Source organism: Palaemon carinicauda, chromosome 1 (genome assembly GCF_036898095.1).
Source record: "Palaemon carinicauda isolate YSFRI2023 chromosome 1, ASM3689809v2, whole genome shotgun sequence".
Taxonomy (NCBI): domain Eukaryota; kingdom Metazoa; phylum Arthropoda; class Malacostraca; order Decapoda; family Palaemonidae; genus Palaemon; species Palaemon carinicauda.
In genome coordinates this window covers 47,386,403-47,407,268 of record NC_090725.1, presented here as the reverse complement: position 1 = coordinate 47,407,268, position 20,866 = coordinate 47,386,403, and the positions used below count along the sequence as shown (strand labels likewise).

Sequence of the window (20,866 nt, the reverse complement as noted above, 5' to 3'; positions counted from 1 at the left end):
CATCTCTGCATTAACTTTATATCCACAAACATGTTGATGGAAACAAATATTCAATAGTTTGTAAGAGCAAAAGCCCGATATATGGTTCGTAGTAACTGTAGTCGTTTGTAACTGTAGCAACTGATTCTCAGAGCTACTGTTAATGTGCTATGGCCCTTTGTAGATTTTACTTCATGATAATACCATCAAAACTCAGCTGGGTCTTAGTATCAAATGTATTCAAACTTGAAAGGATTACATCCTATCAGAAATTCTTTTTCACTTTCTTTATAGATCAGGATAATACTGTACTCAATTTACAACTTTTAATTTATTTCTTTTAAACTTAAAATATTGTTGCGTAAGAAATTAATATTTCTGAAAGCAAAAACAGATATAGTGACTGGTAAAATGTTCATTAAACTACCAGGTAAATAGAAAAGTACAGAGTATTAAAAGTTTCATATACATATCACATATATTTGGTATAGTATTCCCATTATAAATGCATATCACTTATAGAAAAAATAAAAAAAAACTTTATAAACAGTAACAACAATCTGTCCTTAATTAAATTATAAGCTGCAATTCCAAAACTTTTCACTTAGATTATATAAACACTAATTGAAGTCGGAATTCATACATAAATTCATTAAGCTAAAACAACATATTGCTAATTATAAATGTATATTAAATTCTTTGATATATCAATCCCCAGAAAGTATATCTTTGATAACATGATTAAGCTCAAATTTCTTTCCAGAGTGCAAACCAGCCCAATTATCACAATTTAGATTCCATGTCATTACTCCTGCAAATCCTTGGTTCTTTATCCACTGCACCTGAAACATAAAACATTTAACTAGTAATATTAATCTCACTTAGATTTAATAAATTTCTTTGTAATAATCTTTGAGTATTTTAATTGACTGAAGCAGTAAACGTAACCCATAAACTCCAATATTAGTTACAGAAGTCATTTAACTATAAAATATGGAAGCAATTCTTCTTTTTCCTAAACTTGATGAGTAATGAGGCATTGGGAAAAATAATTCCAATACTGGAATTAAATTTCGTAATAGTTTTAGACAACACATTATATATTCAGAAGTTATCAACCATAGCCCTGTAGGTAGAAAAAATAGTTTTCTGAGATGTTTAAACCCTCATAAAAAGTTGTTTTTGGTCCAAATGAAATAAATAAGGCTTAATGTCCGCATAATAAAAGATGAGCAATCAAAAAAAATTCTTTTTATCTTCCAATGTCACATTTCTGCATTTACAATAAAGCAAGTATTAACACTACACATTTCTACCATCACCAAACCACACATGACGAGTAAGTACATTTTTTATTTACATTACCGACCTATTATTCACCTCAGTGGATTAAAAAAAGCACTAAATATTCTTTGCGCTACCACTTGGATTCCCAGCTGCGATTTTCCCTCTTTAACATTCTATCAAAGTAAAGTGGCAAAAAGGAATAAGTAATGGAGGTAAAGTACAAGACTGAGGTGAAGAAGGCTACAGTGAACATTTTTGTAATATTTAAATGCACCCCTGAGGTAGGCTGAAGGCTCCAACCCACAACAGGTTGCTGATAATGAAGATACTGTGCAGTGACTGAACTCATAAGAATATTGAAATACTGTTAATGTAATAATACCTTTTCACTTATACTCTGACTGTCTTCGTATGAAATCCAATCTTTGTTTCTACTAGCATAAGGAACTCTGCTTTCTTCATCAAAATATTGCTCTGCGCCTTCTTTTAAAAATTCCATTGCTTCAGAATAAGATATTATTCCATTCAGCATGCCTTGACCAGTTGCTGGAGAACCAACACTGTGCCAAGAGGAATTCATCAACCTGAAACAAAAATGGGTGAATATAATATTTTCTGAATAAACAAATTCTTTTTTCATAAAAATCATAATAATAACTAGGTACAGAATTCACTAAGTACTTCAAGTTCCTTGTTTTTATTTGTGGCTCACATTTTCTTTGAAGTCTCTCAAGATATATGGAGGCTGTTAATAAATTTATTCACATGTAAATGACCAGTCGTCAGCAGAGACAATTTCTGTGAGTCACTGTTATATTTCATTTCATACTTTTGTTACTCTTCAGTTGCAGATGAAAATCTAAATATTTAATAATTTGTTAGATGATCATGAAAAGAATTGCATACAATTAGTAAGCCCATGGCCTTTTAACAGTTTGTTTTTATTTCCTATTAACCTGTTGAAAATGAAATATTCAGAAGGGGCCGTAATATTTATTCTTCAGATTGCCTAAACTTAACATACTTAAGTTTAATTTCTTAGTTAAGACTGCAGAATTTCACAAATCTTAATTAAAATCATGAATAGAATGGTGACATATGTTTCCATCATTTAGCTAAGCAAAATTAACTTCTATGCTGTATACCATGTATAGAAATTTTCCAAAGCATTAGTAGAAATATTGGTGAAAGTGAATAAAGGAGGTTTTGCTCTAAATATTAAAGAAAAAGATTTCTAAGGGCATAGGAAATAAAAAATAATTAACTTTACTAATAATTTTCTTTTATAAAAAAATTCATCATAGTATATAAGAAATTTTCATTTTCAATTTCAATGATGCAAATATTCTGGATGCCTGGAATCAACTTTATTATGATGAATTCAACACTAATCAAGAATTATTTCAAAATATTCGAAACTACCCTTTTTAACAAATGAAAAAAAGAAAGCCAAACAAGTAACAAAAATTTCTTGTACAAGACTTTATCTAATATTCTCAATAACTAATCTTTTTTATCTACTAGTATTAGTCATTAACAGTATACTCTTACCTCCATGACCTCCCAAATGTTGGAATTCCAATGACTAATTTTTCTTTCTCCATGCCTTTTTTCAGCCAATAGGATGAAGACCATTGTATATTCATAGTAGCAAAATACAGCTTTTCTCCACTTCGTTTCAACAAAGGAGCGTTATGCCCAGTGAAAGGGAGGTAGGGCCAAAATATGTGATAGTCATACCCCATAAGAAAGAAAAAATCTACGTATCTGTAACAGAGAAATAATTATTCTATAAGGAACACTAGATAAAAAACTAAACTCAATCAACTGAGGTCTATAGTATGGAGCGATTATGTTCAAAACACAAAAAGATTTCTTTAATTTCCAAGCATGTGCAAAATTAACTTTGAATCCTAAAGTTACGCATTCTTAGAAATGATTTTCATACATTCATGCTCTTCTATATTATTATTATCAATAGCTAGGCTACAACATTAGTTGGAAAAGCAGGATGCTATAAGCCCAAGGGTTCCAATAGGGGAAAATAGCACAGTGAGAAAAGGACAAAAGGAAATAAATAAATTATACAAGCAGTAATGAAAAATTAAAATGAAGTGTTTTAAGAAGAGTAACAACATTAAAATAGATTACCATATATAAACTATAAAAAGAGACTTATGTTAGCCTGTTCAACATAAAAATATTCGCTGCCAGTTTTAACTTTTGAAGTTCCACTGATTCAACTACTGTACCGGATTATGAAGATCATTCCACAACTTGGTCATAGCTGGAATAAAACTTCTAGAATATTGTGTAGAATTGAGCCTTTTAATTGAGAGAGCATGACTATAAGAACCAACTGCATGCTTAGCATTAGTATTATGAACAAAATGGTATTGTCCAGGAAGATCTGAATGCAAGGATGGTCAGAGATATGAAAAATCTTATGCAACATGCATAACAAACTGATTGAACGAAGGTGCCACAGATTAATATCTAGATCAGGAATAAGAAATTTAATAGACCAAAAGTTAACCCATGAAGGACGATGGGCGGCGCCGCCAAAGGACGACAACGGTTTATTGATATTTATAGAAAAAAGAAAAAAAAAACTGTAAATATATAATTTTTCACTTTAATATAAGTATTTGGTATCATTGAAACCGCAAGAAGATGAGCTTTTGTAATATGGCATTTATTGTTTAATACATTGTTAATTACTTTGGATATAAAAAAAATGTCTTTAGAAATCACAGTTGCAAAAAAATCAAAGTCACTTTGAAGCTGGATTCTTACAAAACTTATTATTCCTATTTGTTATAACAGTGCTAATTTTGTAAAGAATGTAATTTTGAAAAAGTCCTAAAAAAACAGAATATTCTATCCAGTAATAGCATGGTAAAAAAAATTATATATCAACATATCAAGTGACACTTTTTCACCATTTGGTAATGCGGATTTACAAAAATATTACAGCGTTCATAATTATCTCTTGGATCAGCATTTTGCTGATAGGTAATATAAGCATTTAGAACTAAATCTAGAATTAATCTTTATTGTTCCTGTGAGTGATGTCTTTTGTGTTAGTAGGGCTTCTGCGCAGCTAGAGGATGAAGCAACAGGTTCAATATCAAGATTGTTGTCATAAACATCGCTATTAGTAATATAATCATCATTATCATGCTCACTATGGCTGTCCAAATCATCAGCACTTGTTTCTGAATCATAAAGGTAATCAATATCTTGTATCAATATCTTTTATCCCGCCAACCGATAACAAAACCTCGATCGATAAGCCAAATGGCCCCTACCCCCATTGCCAACGGCGCATGCTCAGCACACTCCTATAACCTCAAAGTATAAGATTTCTGGCAACTTTGCTTTGTAAACGATCACTGATTAGCTAAAGTAGCCTGTGACGTCAATAGAAGGCGGAGCTAGAGGCATACGTATGAGGGAGAAAAGATGAAAAAAATGCATTCACAATATAGACGCTCGTAAGTTGATGGCAATTAATGCGTCCATTATATGGACGGGTCGTCCTTCGTGGGTTAAGATGAGATTCAACAGCTGAACAATACTCAAAACAAGGCAAAATGAAAGAATTAAACAATTTCTTCAGAATAGATTAATCAATGAAAATCTTAAGACTTTCTCAATAAACCAATTTTTTGTGCAAGTGAAGAAGAGACAGACTGAATGTGTTTCTTAAAAGTAAATTTGCTATGAAGAATCACACCTAAAACTTTAGGAGTCATACAGAGTTAAAAAATATTATCAATGTTGAGATCTGGATGTTGTGGGACCACTGTCCTTGACTTACTTACAATCATACTTTGAGGCTTGTTAGAGTTCAACTTCATGTCCCAAAATTTGCACCATGCACTAATTTTAGCTAGATCTCTATTAAGAGATTCAGCAACCCTAGATGTACATTCAGGAGATGGAATTGAATCAAAGAGAGTAGCATCATATGCATATGCAATAAGCTTGTTTTCTGGATCAAACCACATGTTATGTGTATATAGTATGAAAAGTAATGGGCAGAGAACACTACCCCAAGGAACTCCAGATATAACCTTCCTATAATCACTTTGGTGCCCATCAACAACTCTTTGTGAGCTTTAGTAAGGCTCAAAGTTTCTAATGCATAATACTCGTAGGACCATCTGATTAAATACATTTCTTTTTAGAGAGAGAGGCATTTTAGTTTTCATACTCTCATTTGGTTTACCAATAGCTCTCCATAACATGCTTATCCTTCTTTTAATTTTGGTCTCATGTCCTGGGGAAATACTTATTGTCTGTCATAAGTATGTGTATTCATTAACCATCTCTAGAAGTTTGTCCATAACTCACATTTATTGTCTCTCTACATTGTCAATGAACATTTTCTTAATCATACTGTATTCATATTAATTTTTAGTCTTACATTTCAGCTATCTCTAATCAAACATTCTATCATCTTTTGCAATTCCTCCCATGATTCACTAAACTGAATTATGTCACCTGCAAATCTTAAGTTGTCAGGTATTTCCCAATAATGTGAATTCCTACATTTTCCAGTCTAGATTCTTTCCAACTTTTAGGCATTCAAGAGAGATGGGGTCTTCCTATCTTCTTTCTCAATCAAACTCTTTTCACTATTTTCATGTAATTTTAGGATTGCTGACCCTACCCGTATAGATATCTGCAAGTATCTAACATAACATTCATCTATTCCTTTTTTTTGAAGGGCTTTCATTAGTGCTGAAGTTTGTTAATCATATGGATATGGTCAGTTGTTGAATACCCACTTCCAAAACTTGCCTGCTCTCTTGGTTGCCTAAAGTCTAGATGTCTCTCTATTTAGCTTTATATGTTCTTTGTAAATATTTTATATATATCTCTGAGTGTAAACCTACTGGGCTGTAATTTTTCAGGCCTTTTGTGTCTCACTTTTTGTGCATCAATATAATGATAAAGTTTCTCCAAGATGTAAGTATAGAGCAATCTTGCCAGCATTTTATGTATTAAATCAAATGTTATGCCATTTGCTGCATAGCCTTTTCCATGCCTTTTGATGCTTTCTTTACTCAACTTACAGTTCCTTTTGATTTAACAATGCTACACAAAAAATAAAAATACAACTTCAAAATTTATGATATCTTACTTAACTAACTGATGAACTTCATATGCCCGATCAATAATACTCTTTGGTCCAGCTACAGCTACGGTCAAAAGAAGAGGAGGTTCTAACTGCAATTAAAGAATATAATAACATTAGCCACAAACAATTTGTTAGAGTTGCTACAAAAACTTTATACAGTACTGTATATATTTCTATGAAAGCCAAATATCCATTGCTATAGGTCTTAACTTCTATGGTGGGGTGCAAATTGCATATACAGTAGTACCTTGGGTTATGAGTAACTTTGGATACAAGAAAATTGGAATGCAAGCTTGTAAATTTGAATTGGATAAGAGTATTGCACTGGCCTGCACACAAAACCTTTGCCTTGTAAGGACAGTTTTCGTGGACAAGTATGAACAAGACTAACACGCAATGCACAGAAAGCAGTCACGCGGCACCTATACACCCCACACGCAGTGGTCACGCCATGTTCCCCCATACTAGACTTTTACAGGATGAGTAGTAAATATATTTACTGCCATTGCTATGGCTCAAAAGCAGTCGTCTCTAAATAGGTTCCTTGTGAAAACTGAATGTGAGAGGGTAATAAAGGAAGACCATGTGTCCAGAAAGTGTAAATTAAGCAATTCAAGTTAGTGACAGTGAATGCCACTCAAGAGAGAGAACTCCCAATATTTTACGCGAAGTTCTCATGGAGTGAGATTCCCCTTCCAAACAATAATTCCCTCCTCCTTCTCTCTCGCCTCCCTCATGCAAGCCAGGACTATCCTCAAAGGTAAAGTTTAAGATAATTTGTCAATTGATAGGGGTTATAGTTTTTACAATAATTCCCATTACAAAACCTTTGTAAATTGGTGTATACAGTGATACTTTGGTAAACAAGCATGACCCGTTCCAGGAGCAAGCTAATAAACCACAATAATTTTACCAAAAAGAAATAAAGGAAAAGCCCTTGATGTGCTACACATATCCAAAAATACACATACCCTAATTCTTAAAGGTCTGAAATGTGATATATACAACAAATTATACCCCTTTACATGAATAAAAATCAATAAATAATAAAAAATAGAAATATTGTCAAATTAACTTGCACTCTACCATTGAGGAAAGTGGTGGCTGGGAGATGAGAGAGGAAGAAGGTGTTACTGCTTAGAGAGAGAATCTCCTTCCATGAGAACTTTGGGTAAGATATCAGTTCATTCTCTTAGACAGCTTTCACTATCACTAATCGAATCCTTTAATATACATTTTTTGACATTTTGTTTTCTCTTTTTACACTTACAGTCATCTTTTACCAGTAACCTATCTAGAGATGTTTGTTTTTTCTTTTCTTTAAAATTGTATGGAAATAGGACACAGCATTGTCAGAAAATAGATTCGTTGCTTGCCTTACCGAAGCTTTACCTAGGTGATGTTTCTACAAAATTTTTTGGGGTTTTCCCCATTTTTAACTTTTCCCTAGTTTCCCTTGAAGTGAGAGGTTTGTCACTTTGTCTCTCCTCCTCCTTGGATGAAATATCCTCCACTAGTTCTTATTGCTGCTCCTTAATCAACTCCAGCAGCTCCTCGGTCATCGGCTGCTCCCCATGATCATCAAGAACACTGATGTCTTACCCAAGGACACAATTTCATTGTAAACTGCCTCCTTCTGCAACACATACAAACCACAGTTTCCTCTATGCAGAATTGGGGCTTTATCAATCAATTTGAGACAGCTGAAAAATGGAAATGTTCTTTCCAAAACTCTCTGAGAGAAGGCTTGGTCCCTTCTGTGACCTCGAAACATCATTGGAACAAGGACTTCGTGTACAGTTTTCTTAAATTTGAGATCACTTACTGATCCATGGGTTTAAGAATTGAAGTGAGGTAAGACAGCTAGATTTTGATCTTGATGAACTTGAATTCCACCATCTGGTCATCTTCAAAGGCTGGATGGAACATTATTCATCAGCAACTAGGTCTTCCTGGGCATCTTCTCCCAAAACAGACTGGTCTTCACAGCTGAACACTTGCTGCAGCATGTAAGATTCGGAATCCACGAACCTTTTAATTTCTGACATAAATTTCTCTGTTGCCTGAACATTAGAGCTCACACCCTCACCCTGTCACTCAACACTATGGATGCCTGATCTTCTCATGAAGCTTTCCAATCACACACAGCTCGGTTTGAATATTTTATTTTCTTTATCTGCTGACATACCCAACTCATTTTTCAAGAGGTCAGCATGCAAAAACTTTGCTTTTTCACAAATGATGTTTGCTATTGTATCTCCTGCTAACTGCTTCTCATTGATCCATTTGAGAAGCAAGTTCTCGATGTTGTCTAGAACACATGGCTGTTGATTTGTAGTAACCAACCATTTCACAGTAGCAATTGTGTTTATTTATTCTTTCTTATTCCAAATGAGCTGATCGTGGATGTTGCATGATTATACAATTTTGCCATTTCTGTCAAACAAATACCTTCATCATACTTCTCAACAATTTCTTTCGACTCTAAAGTAATAATCTTCTTTCATTCTTTCTTGATCATCTTCAGGGTCACTGTCTAGATGCTGATGCATACTGTTCACACTAATAACTTAACGTGAACAAGAGCAATCACAATTCTATAAAGAACATACAATAACAAGTTAATACATGAACATTGCTGGAAATATAAGGTGATGGTGATACAACTACTGCAGAGCAAGTGTAAGAATCAAGATCTGAGTAGGGGTGGTGATGTGACCGAAGGCAAAGAGAAAATGTGTAAAAATAAAACAATGCATGGGTGGCTTATAGGTGCTGTGCAACTGCTTTCTACAGAGTGCGTGCTAGTTTCATTAGTATTTTCAATTTGCTTTCTCTCTCTCCTGTCCTCCTTGTTCTTCTCCTTCTGGTCCTTCTATTCCAACACAAAAGATTCAATTTCAATTTTCTCTCTCTCTGTCTCACCCGTCCTCCTCATTCTTCTCCTTCTGGTCCTTCTATTCCAATGCAAAAGATTCCATTTAAATTTTCTCTCTCTCTCTCTCCCGTCCTCCTTGGGAATAAAGACAAAAATTTTTGCTTGCAGACTGATAATATACTGAAATGAAATTTCATGGACCTACATCGATATGAATATATTCCAATTTACTTATAAACTGAGGTACAGTATTATTGAATTTGTATTATGTTCATTTGGAACACACCAAAGAAATTTCCTTTATTCCTTTTTGCGAGAAGTTATTTTTAGGATACAAGCATTTTAGGTTGCAAGCTAGCTCCCATAATGAATCAAACTCGTGACCCAAGATACTACTGTGACTGAAACTGTTTGTTTCTTAAACAACTACCATTTGATAGGGTGTATCACATATCTGGTTTTTGGTACACCAGAAAACAAGCTCTCATTAATCTAAAAACATACAAATAAATGGAATGGGTAACTCTAAGTGGGTTAAAGGTGGGCTCGTGTGCAAACAAAAATACATATGCAGTAACCACATTATTCAACATAATGGATGCATTCAAATAAAAAAACATATTTTCTAACCAGTGGAATAATCTAATAAGCATGGTAGTCATGTTAGATGCTAAAACAAACAAAATACATACTTTCTCGTCCACAGCAGTAAGCCCATTTAATTTTTTGCTAATTTAACTGAACAATCATCTCCCACAATGTGTGCTTTCTCTTAAAACATTGTTTTGTGTATTGTCTGCATCATAAAGAGCACGTTCTTCGTTTCAAAATGAAATTCTTTAGGTCTGTATTTTTACATGCAGGCCAAATGTAACTTTTTTCTCAGGTTACAAATGACAAAATAAAGTACAGCTACTTTTTGTAAGACATTCATAGTAATAGTTACAATTATCTTTACTCTTAATTTTTCATTTGATAAAAGTGAAAGAGTAAAATTCTTCCATCTTGCAAGCATGTTTGAAATATGATTTCTGGGTCGACCTGTGGCACCCGGTGAAAAGTCCTTCTTGTATATCTTTTCTGATAAAACCTTCCAATTATACCAGAGAAAGATAAAAGCATGGAATGCTGAGGTTACAACGCTCGCGCGAGCACCTTTTGGGTGTCGTGTATAAAGCAAAGGCGCGTGAAATCCACTATTCACAGGTTGTCTTCCATTTAGTTAATTCCTTCGTCAAAGGGATGGGCCGATACAAAGGCCCTAGACAAACCCCCAGTGCCACACCACCCACGCCACGACGCGAGCGCCACCTGAACAACATCCTTCTTTTTGGAATACAAAGTGTTGAATTGTTTTGTTGTGCTCTCGGTCTTTTTTATCAATCGTGGATTTATTTTGTCATGTCCGAAGCTCCATCTTCACACATTCCAATGTTAAGTACCATAGTTTGTTTTGACAGTATTTTATTGTACCGGGCTTTTGTTTTATATCCAGTATAGTCTGTTTTATTATTCCCGTCTGGCCTTTCATGGCGGCCATTGTTTGTTCACTTGTTTGGGAATTCATCTTTGTCTGCCTGTTTAGTACTCTGTCACTTAGGTTCTTGGTTAAGTCCCTGGCCTTATGCCTTTAGAACCGTTATTATTTTTATTTTTATTCTTTTTTTGTGTATTTATGCTCATGGTACTTTTTGCTAGTAAGTCCAGCCTACGAACGAGATAGCGATTTAGCTGATTTTGGGTAATATACTGTACACCGTAGTTACATAACTGTATGTATTGTAAAATAGCTATTAAGTTTCAATCAAACTTTAGAAGCAATAATTAATATAAAAGTTTTTGTCAAAAGTGATGCAAGTGAAATAGATCAACAATGCTACTACTGTAATGCACTGATTTAGATTCAGTACACTGCGGGGATAACAGGAGTCCATAAAAGTATAAATTTTGTTATTCAACCTAGACAAATATGGAAGTACGAAGAAAACTAGCTTCTGAGAAAATTACCACAGGGATGCCACCTTAAGTAATCAACTGTTAATGCTGTGGAATGCTTGCAATAATTTGTTTAAATAATTTGTAAGAAATAAGGTTAGAACTGTTAATGTAAAAGAACTTATTTAAGTACTATATATAAAAATATAAAGAATTAAAAAGGTTAATTACATCACAAAAAATAGAATTATGATAAAAAAAATTCTTATTTCTATACTCGCCTGATGTTCATATTGCTTCTTCTCCAGAAGCCTAGTTCAATCTACACTTACCAGTGAAATTTAAAAAAAAATTCAATTTTTTCCTAGCTTAAATAAATACTAGCCCTTAACAAAGGAATGGAGCCATCTAGTGCTAAGTTGTAAGAAGCCCAGATTGCCAAATCTGGTAGTGTCTTCAGTTTCAGAGTAAACATTATCCCTCTTCTTGGTACCATGAGTCAGTGGGGAGGAGGATGGGGATGAATAATGACACACGGGTATAAAAATAAGAACTTTTGTCATTAAAATTTTATTCATGTCTATGAAACTCCCCAGATGATCATATTACTGACTTCCACACTGTTGGTGGGATGAAAGGGACAAATTTATGCACAAGTAATGTAATGACGTTAAGAGTTTCTAACCTGGACTAGATTATTCTTCTAGATTACTTTGATAAACCTTCAAACTATGGTTTGAAATACAGGACTCCAGTTTGTTTACCAAAGTACATTAATTAAAAATACTGTACTTTTGATTGCCTCTAAATGTTACTTTTGATCTAGTTGATAATTATGATAGACTCTAAATCGTATATTAAATATAACATATTTATAGATAAGCGAGCAAATCAACTAAACTGAAATTACTTAGACCATGCCTAATGCTGCTACCAAGGAGCCTAGAGTTCAACGATCATCATAAACAAACACTGACTTGGTGTGCCATTGAGCTGTTGCAAAAACTTTTCCCCAAAAAAGGTTACTACAAAAATTTAAAAAAGCAGCTGTGTTCCTGATATCATGTACCTTTACTTTCAAGCATTTTATGAGTTTTGGATCTATTTCCTTGTGTGCTTCTGTGAACAAATGTTTAAAAAGGAATGGCATAGAATTTCTGGTTAGTGAGCAATTCGGGACCATATGCCCACCGAAAATATTAGGGACACTACCTCTACTACCTTTCATTCTGTTCAAATACAACTGTATGACTATTACTGGACAAGGAAAATTATCCTCTACTGAACTGTCTTCATCCAGTTTTAGTGAAGGGATGTGAGAAAAATTGAGGCAGACTTTTAGTTTAAATTCCTTTTGGGTCTGAAAGAAGGTAAAAGAGACAAGATCTACCTTTACCAACAATGCTTGTTATTCATTTATATGTCTAGCCAGCGCTAGAACCAAAAAAGTTAAGGAATTACAAGTATAGTTAAGAAACAGCTGTCTCTGAATACTTTTAAAGAGCGTCTAGGTTATGAAATGCAATTTCCCAAATTAAAATGATATCGTTTAAAAATGCTTACTTTAGCCAGAGGTGGGATATAAGGATCCAGCTACCAAACTCAGTCTTCTGCATCGCAATCTAGATGTCATATAGAGCAACTAGAATCGTGATAATGCATGGGTTAAGCTGCAGAAGGAATAAAGTAATTTAAGAAATCAAAACTCATACAGAAGGCCCAGTACACAATCAGAACCCTTATTGAAGGAACACAATGTAATCATAGCTACTAGACCAAACTAAAAAAGATAAGTTAGTGTAAAGATCTGGGCAGGCAAATCAAACTTACTGCCTACAAGAGGAGTATTGCTGGCCTTTGAAAAAAGTGAAGAAAGTTAAATAAGTTAAAACCTTAACAGGTTGATCATTAACTTGGTTGGTATGTGAGTATGGCTTGTCATATCATTATCCACTCCATAAAAAAATCAATTATTTTCTCTGTAATTCCCCTTGAACTAAAACTACTTTCCTTAGTCATTATGAGCAATAAAAGGCAACTCTTCTGATTACGACGTAGAAGCTTTCCCTCTACACAGTATATACTCTCCAGTTCCATAAACACTAACTTGAAACATAACTGCTAATATGAACCTTGAGATATCATATTCTTCAAAACAGTTATTCTCAGTGCTTATCCCGTGCAGAAAACTAACCAAACGAGTAGTTACTAAATTAACATACCATGAAAACTCATACAATTTTAGTTGAAACTTTGTTAACTAGTTCAGAGTTTAAAAGGATCATAAGATATGTCAAGCAATCCCCATAAGTAATACGAGAATGATGAGAAGTGCTTACTTTAGTGAGTGGAGGGATATTAGGATCAAGACAACCCACCCAGTCTTTTGACTCACAAGCCACTTGTCTTATAGAGGTATCAGAATTGTGGATGTCAAGGGTTTAGTAGCAGAAAGAACTAAAGTAGGTAAAGATTCTGAGGCTCTCTATGAGGCTTTTGAATCTGTAGAGCACGGCATACTTTCAGAACCCTTATTGAATGAAATGCTATTAAAAATAGATTAACCTTGAGGGGATAGGTTAAGTTGGGCAACATGGTGTGAATAACCAGAATTACCATTATTATGGGATGATTCACTGAATTTCTGAAGTTTAACGAAAGAAGCTAGTCACATCAAGAGCATGTGAAGCTAATCGCTATAAATAAAATTGGCTGAGCTTGTGTGTGCCTAAAGGTGGAGTTGTGTCAATATCGTTGTTATCCCTGCTACAATCAACTAGCCTTGTCTTCCAAACTTCTCCCCTGAACTAACAGCAAGTTTCCTTTAGCACTTAGACCTGTTAACTTGATTGGCAACCAAATTAAACATACTTTTCCATGAGCGGTACCGAGAGTAAACTCACCCTTCGCAACAATTATCTAAATTACAGAATTGCCCCTGATATGATAAGACGAAGGGAATGTGGATCCTGATCTCTAAGAAATAATTCCAGTGCAAATTCCAGACTATAATTGCTAATTAAACTAGGGGAAAACATTTTTAGGTATAGTATGTAAACAATCAGAGAGCATGTGATCGCAGCCGGTTGACGTTGATGAAAAGACTACCTGATGCGGAAACCTGGGCTTCTTACTGTTAAGGGCATATACTTATGGAAGTGAAAAAAATGAGAAAATTTCAAAATCTTTATGGGTTAGTCAGATTAAACTGGGCTTACGGAGAAGATGCAATATGAAAATCAGGGGAGATTGATAGAAATAATTGGTAGTTAGTAATTAAAACCTTCAGACTGTCATGGAGGTGGCGAACAAGTTCAGAGAAAAGATGCTTTTCACATTTATCTCTCTTCCAGACTGGCCAAGAAGGGAACTCCCAATCTAGATCCAATCCATCAAAGCAATTCTCAAGAAGAAACTCTCTTGTTCTTGCAGCAAACCTGTTGGATGATAAATCATGAAAATATGCCTATCAGTATAAACAATCAATGACATTTACAATGATTACAATCATTTTAAAAACCCCAATTGAGACATAATCCTACACTCAAAGGATTTGCCAGAAGGACTTTTTATTGAATGAGAAAGGAAAATTGGAGAAAAGCCAAGAAAAACAGTTGTAGAATCAGGTAGGAAGAAACTAGAAATAGAGTAGAATAAATAACACATAAGATATTATATAATGTAAAGTAGATACATCAAAACAATATTTTACAGACACGTCAATCTATAAAGCCAATGTTTTAAGAAAATAATTGCACTTAATTAAATATTGTCCACTGCACAATAAAAATGTTTTTAAAGAGTAATTTGTATTTTTCTTAGGTATAAAAACCTGAGTCCTTTAATTAGGATGACTGTTTTAGCTGCAGGTGGAATCGGTCATTAAAGTTGGATAACAATCAGTTATCCAACATATGAGGGTGTGGAGCAAGAATTTTTGGCTCCTTTCAGTCAGAAATTCCTTGGTATTTATCTTTCAGCCCAGGACTGAGAGGAGTGGTTGAGGAGGGAAGTTGGATTAAAGGATTCAGGTTTATATGATTAGGAAAAATAAAAACTACTTTAAAAATTTGTTATTTGTTCCTACGCATCACACAAATGCTCATCCTTTAACCAGGAAAACTCACTGCCTGGAAGGTTGGAAGTCCCCTAACATGAAAACTGGACAGCTCAATTTTCTTCCCTGGAAGTAATCAAAGATTGATTTGTAGAAAAGCAAAGCGAGGACTACCACCACCACCTATTTGTCTATCATCTGGATGAGAGACTGATAGGACCCGGGTTGTATATGAGTATATCATAATTATCATTATTATTATTACTAGCTAAACTACAACCGTAGTTGTAAAGCAGGATGCTTTAAGCCCAAAAGCTCCAAGAAAATAGCTATGAGGAAAGGAAATATGGAAACAGGTAAAAGAAAACTGTAAGGTGCCTGAGTGTACTTGATCAACACTGGAGAACTCTTTACCCGGAAAGAGACGTCAGTTGGAGTTAAATATCAAGTGATGACGACAATTCACCCGCTCAATTAAGAAGGATGGGGAAAGATACTTCTTCAAATTTAAAGAATGGTACTCTGAAGTGAAATTTACCAGCATGTAACATTTTGACCATTTTGTCCCTGAGAAGGGGGACAGAACAAAGAAGGAGCTGCAGCCTTGTCCGCCTGTAGGAGCTGCTGGTTACACAACTTGAGTAGTTACCACAGGTCCAAGCACAAAATTGTCAAAGGACTTGCTGGCAAACTCCCTCAAGTAAAAGGCTGTGAAGGTGGTCTATCTTTCAGACACCAGCCTTCAGCACTTGACCCACTGACGGGTTCCTTATAAAAGCAAGGGTGGGGTCAATAGACCTGACCTCATGAGCGCTGGTCCTGGTTGGTGCCTCTCTACAGATCGTCTCACAAAGCCAGTGTAGATACCACCACAGAGTGCCCCCAGGATACAACAGCATCTTCTCTTAATAATCACCCTACACCTCCCAAAGGGATAGGATGGAGATGGACACGAAGCTGGGGTTCTGCACTGTCGGGTTTTGAATCTTGTCCAGGAAGTCCGACACAAAACTAAAGGACACCTTCCACTCCTCAGCATGGGTGACTTCATAAAAGACACCATGCAACTCGCCAACTCTCTTCGCTGATGCTAAGGCTAACAGAAAGACAGTCTTGAGAGTCAGATTCCTGGCTGATGACCTTGTCAATGGCTCGTGCGGGAAATGCATAAGAGCCTTGAGGACCAAGGGCACGTCCCACTCTGGGGGCCTGAGATCCCAGGGAGGGAAAGGCTGCTCAAAACCACTCACAAACATGGACAACTACCAGAAAACGAAAGTCAAAACCATTCAGGGGAAAGACCATACTGAATACTGAGTGGTAGCCTTTGACAGCAGCTTCGCCCGGCGAAGGAGAAGAGGTCACAAGACTGTGCCTCTTTGCTTGCTGATGTAGGCCACTATAATGGTGTAGTCGTTAATCAACACCACTGAGTGCCTCCTTAAATGTTCTTGGAAGGCTTGCAACCTTAAGAAAGCTTCTTGCATCCCAAAGATGTTGATGTGCAAATGCCTTTCTTACTTGGTCCACATCCCCGAGATGATTAGGTTGTCCAGATGCGGTCCCCATCCCTCCTTCGATGCATCCAAGAACAATGACGTGTCTAGAGGTGGAGACTTAAGTGGAACTCCCTAGTGAGGTTGTCCTCGTCGAGCCACTATGTCAGGTCATTTTCAACCTCTTGTTCTACTGGCAGGCACAGGAAGAAACGGGGGGATCGCAGGTGGACATCCCTGTGACGAACGAGCTCCAAAAATGAAAGGTGACCAAGAGGAAATTGCCAGCGCTGAGCTGAAACTTGCGTCAGAAAGAAATATCCGTTTTGACAGAAGCTGTATTGTACATCTGTACCTAACAACAGTTGAAATAAAAGTGAGTCTTCGGCCAGCACCCTTGGCAGTTGGATAACTGCTCGTTACCTAAATTCAACAACTGATTCCAGCTCTCACCAAAACAATTTCCCTTTATAGGAAGAGGGTTTGTACGTTGCACACGAACAAACGCATCAAAAACTCCATGAGCTTTTGCATTCATAATGCTCATGTAACAGCTTTTCTTTGTAATCTGTTAAATACCTTTTTAACATACACAACTGTGAGATATACAGTAATCTTTTTCTTTGAATGGTTATTTGTCTGTAGTTACCCTATAATATATAACGCTACTGTTATGGAAACTTTTGTTCAGCTGTTCCTTTAATACCTTCTTTAATATTTACACAGCATGCTCAAACAATCCTATTCATCTATAATTTCTACATTATACTGCTTTCTGTTTCTTAGTATATCACTATTTCCTGTTATTTCTAATTCCACTACAACATTTCAATCTTTTTCTTTGTTAGGTTTTCACTTGTTTGATGATCAGCTCTTCAACTACCTTTAACAAATTGCTTGCTGGTTTGTTGACTCATAAAAACCTCCATTAAGATGAATACTTAATCCTACTCAATAGTTTTTTCCATTTGTCATTGATTAAAGTAAGATCTGAATACCAAATTTTATATTATGACTACTGTACAAATATTATACTTGGGAATAAATTACAAAACAATTTTCCCAGCTATTGAACTGAGCCTGAGTTACATTTCTTGGTGTTTATTATTTACTAAACTACTGTACAGTACAGGCAATACTAATCTATCTTTGCAAAGCAATTTCAGTCTATATCTTTTTAACAGTAGAAAAATATAGCAAAGACGTGGTATAGATGCAAAGGCCTTGCAATGGAGGATCTACAAAGAATATAGCCTATCATTTAAAAAAAAAAGTGATACAGATATATCAAAGAAAATGTGCTAAATAAAATCTACAGTAGTTGTGAGCTGTTATGAAAGAACTGACAATGTAATACAACCTTAAAGGCTGGAATAATTTTGGTTCATAAAAAAACCCCAGAAAGTATCTTTGAGAGATGTAGCAATACCATGGGACAAAAGACTTGAGAAAAGATAGACAAGTACCACGATCTGAGAATGGAAATATGGAGAAATTAATGAAGTACCTTTCCTCCCACAAGCAGTAGCAATAATCCCATATTACCTAAGGAGAAACTTGGAGATGACTTAATGCACAAACCTTGAATCAAACTTACTCCAGAAATATGTACTGCTGGCCAGAGCAAGAATAATCAGGGGAGGGTTGACTACTACTACTACTAATACTACTACTACTACTACTACTACTACTAATACTACTACTACTACTACTACTACTACTACTACTACAATGTCAACAGTAAATAGAGTCATAAGAAAATGCAAATACAGTATGTTTGCCACATGCTTTGTGGTGATGGTAAAGGAAAATCCTAAAATAAAAGGCAGTGTTCATTCATTATTTTCTATATACTTTCCTCGTTCCCAACTCAATAATAATAATAACTGAATTAAAATATAATAATTAGATAACAATTAATAAAATAAAACTTAACTGTACTATTGCTTCTGGGTCTCTTACTAGATTTGGAAAGCCCCCATCAGATAAACCACCTCCAAGGGACAGAAGAATTTTCAGATCAGGATTCCTCTTTTTCAAGTCGGTAACTTTCCTGTATACCTAGAAAAATCAAAACATATGAAAATATTGATCTCTCAGTTCTTAAATATTCACTTTTTAATTACCCATTTTAAAACACTGGTAATGGCCAAGACAAACGATCTCTTACAATTATCATACTTGAATTACAAATGCACTTTACTAATGCTGCCACATTCAAAGAGAACTGAGGACTAATGATCAGAAAACACTTAACTTTTATTGGAGCATTTCAAAAACTTTGCTTATCCTTAAAAGTAAAAAAGAAATGAAAGTGCAAGTAAATATTTCAAATAGCTGACATGCACATGAATATGTAAAATAATTCAACCTTTCATAGTTAGCTACAATATTATCGGTGAAAAATTCCACTGATAATAATATGAAATAATAACAACATAAATACAATATTGTAAATTAAGGCTAAACTAGAGCAATCGCTTATATAGAGTCACATGGTGATTTTCATGCTTATGGTTATACTTGTATCTGAAAGAATTTTTATATCACTTCAATATTACACAGATACAAGCCATGTAGTCAATGTCTCTCCTTCGGCATTTGTGAAGGGCAGTAGTCCATATGCAACGTTTCATATGTGAGACCAACCAGCATTAACCAATTTTTCTTTTTTTGCTTTCTTTTGTGTTTTAGTGCCCTTAATAAATGTCTGAATTTGGTTACTTTGACTTTTATCTAAAAAATAGCACCTCAACTATATTTCAGTTTTGGAAGAAAATTATGAAATTATTTTTTTATTTGGATTTTATAATGCCTATGAAAATAATATAACCAGCCAACCTAGACAAAAACATTTTATTTCCCAATATATATGGAAATCCTAGAAACCCTCTTTGGCTTAATAACATGAACCAGGATGCATGCACAATGCTGTTCCATAACTCAATTGTGGACTGTCTCTTCAACTTTCACAGATTTCTTTACGATGTGCAGTGTTCCAAACTTGGTCACTAACTATGGCTACTCATATAATAAAGTACCATGCTAAAAGGAACCATATGCAAAATATAACCCCCAAAACACAGCTCAAGAAAAGTTGAAGTAATAGTAACCTTAACTCTTATTTAAGGGTATAAAAACATCTAAGGCATACTGTACTGTATAAAACAATGCAATCATAACTTACTATTCAAGAGAAAATACTATATAAGTTTCACTATTTCTGTCAAAAGCAAACCAGTTGCTCATCTCTGAACAGATAAAGGAATATAAAATAGGGCGGCAGATCACTAATTGGGCCATGAACATTGTCATTACATGTCTGGAAAACAATCTCTAGAGTCAAAAAGCAAGAAAAGTACAGTACAGTGTACCCTCCTCTGGTGAACGGGTTTGGGTGTGTGGTCGACCCTGCTCAGTGCTTGGTTGCCTAGAATGGGGACCAGTCATTCACTGGCTCGGCACATTCTACAACGTGCAGGACCAGTACCAAGCGTTACAATGTGCAGGACCAGTACCAAGCATTGGTATCTCCTCTTTCAAAAGTGCCAAAGTACTTTGTGAAAGAAAAGAGACAGAAGAGGTACCATGTACCTTTCCCTCTGTTGATCATTGAGGAGATTAAGCAGTTTTTCTGTGTTCGTTATCACAGAGCTGTAACCCCTCAGGCACCAATCTGTGGCTGCTGGCTGTGTGCAAGCTGGCAACAACATCTTTGAAAGGTGCCATCTTCCTAATTTGGGTTATCAAAGTACCCCTAACAGAAGGGACCAGCCTTTCCTCATCCAGATAGAAAAGGTGAAGGAGGGTGCTGAAGCTTCTGGAACATCTACCGAACAAAAATATGCATCTCTGGCCAGCCTGGTTACTGAAGTTGTCAAGCTAGTCAACAAGGCCTCAGCGCTATACTATGACACAGGGTTGTGGTTTTGGTCTAGTGGGAATCAGCTGGGAGCTGTCCACTTCCCCCGACAGGTGTCGTGAAGAGTCCTACAGTATTTTCTACAATTGACCTTCCTGGATTTCTTCAACTTCTTCTTTAGAAAAGAATTGTCAGAATCACAATTAGAAGAGGAAGAGGAGAT

The 20,866-nt window shown here is 35.3% G+C and overlaps 1 protein-coding gene across 4 annotated transcripts in view; it reads right to left on the bottom strand.

Moving 5' to 3' along the window:
• Positions 1 to 455: 455 nt before the first annotated feature.
• LOC137648008 (acidic mammalian chitinase-like) overlaps positions 456 to 20,866 on the bottom strand; it is a 72,947-nt gene continuing 52,536 nt past the window's right edge. For 3 of the 4 annotated variants that reach the window (XM_068380953.1, XM_068380957.1, XM_068380961.1), the window contains exons 4-9: positions 18,718 to 18,842; positions 14,512 to 14,665; positions 6,419 to 6,504; positions 2,818 to 3,033; positions 1,649 to 1,850; positions 457 to 821 (exon numbers count right to left, since the gene is read on the bottom strand). In XM_068380953.1, coding sequence (XP_068237054.1) covers positions 687 to 821; positions 1,649 to 1,850; positions 2,818 to 3,033; positions 6,419 to 6,504; positions 14,512 to 14,665; positions 18,718 to 18,842 — 918 coding nt within the window. In that variant the 3' untranslated portion in view covers positions 457 to 686. Of the gene's footprint in view, positions 822 to 1,648; positions 1,851 to 2,817; positions 3,034 to 6,418; positions 6,505 to 14,511; positions 14,666 to 18,717; positions 18,843 to 20,866 lie in introns of all 4 variants that reach the window. The other variant, XM_068380962.1, reaches the window with a different exon arrangement.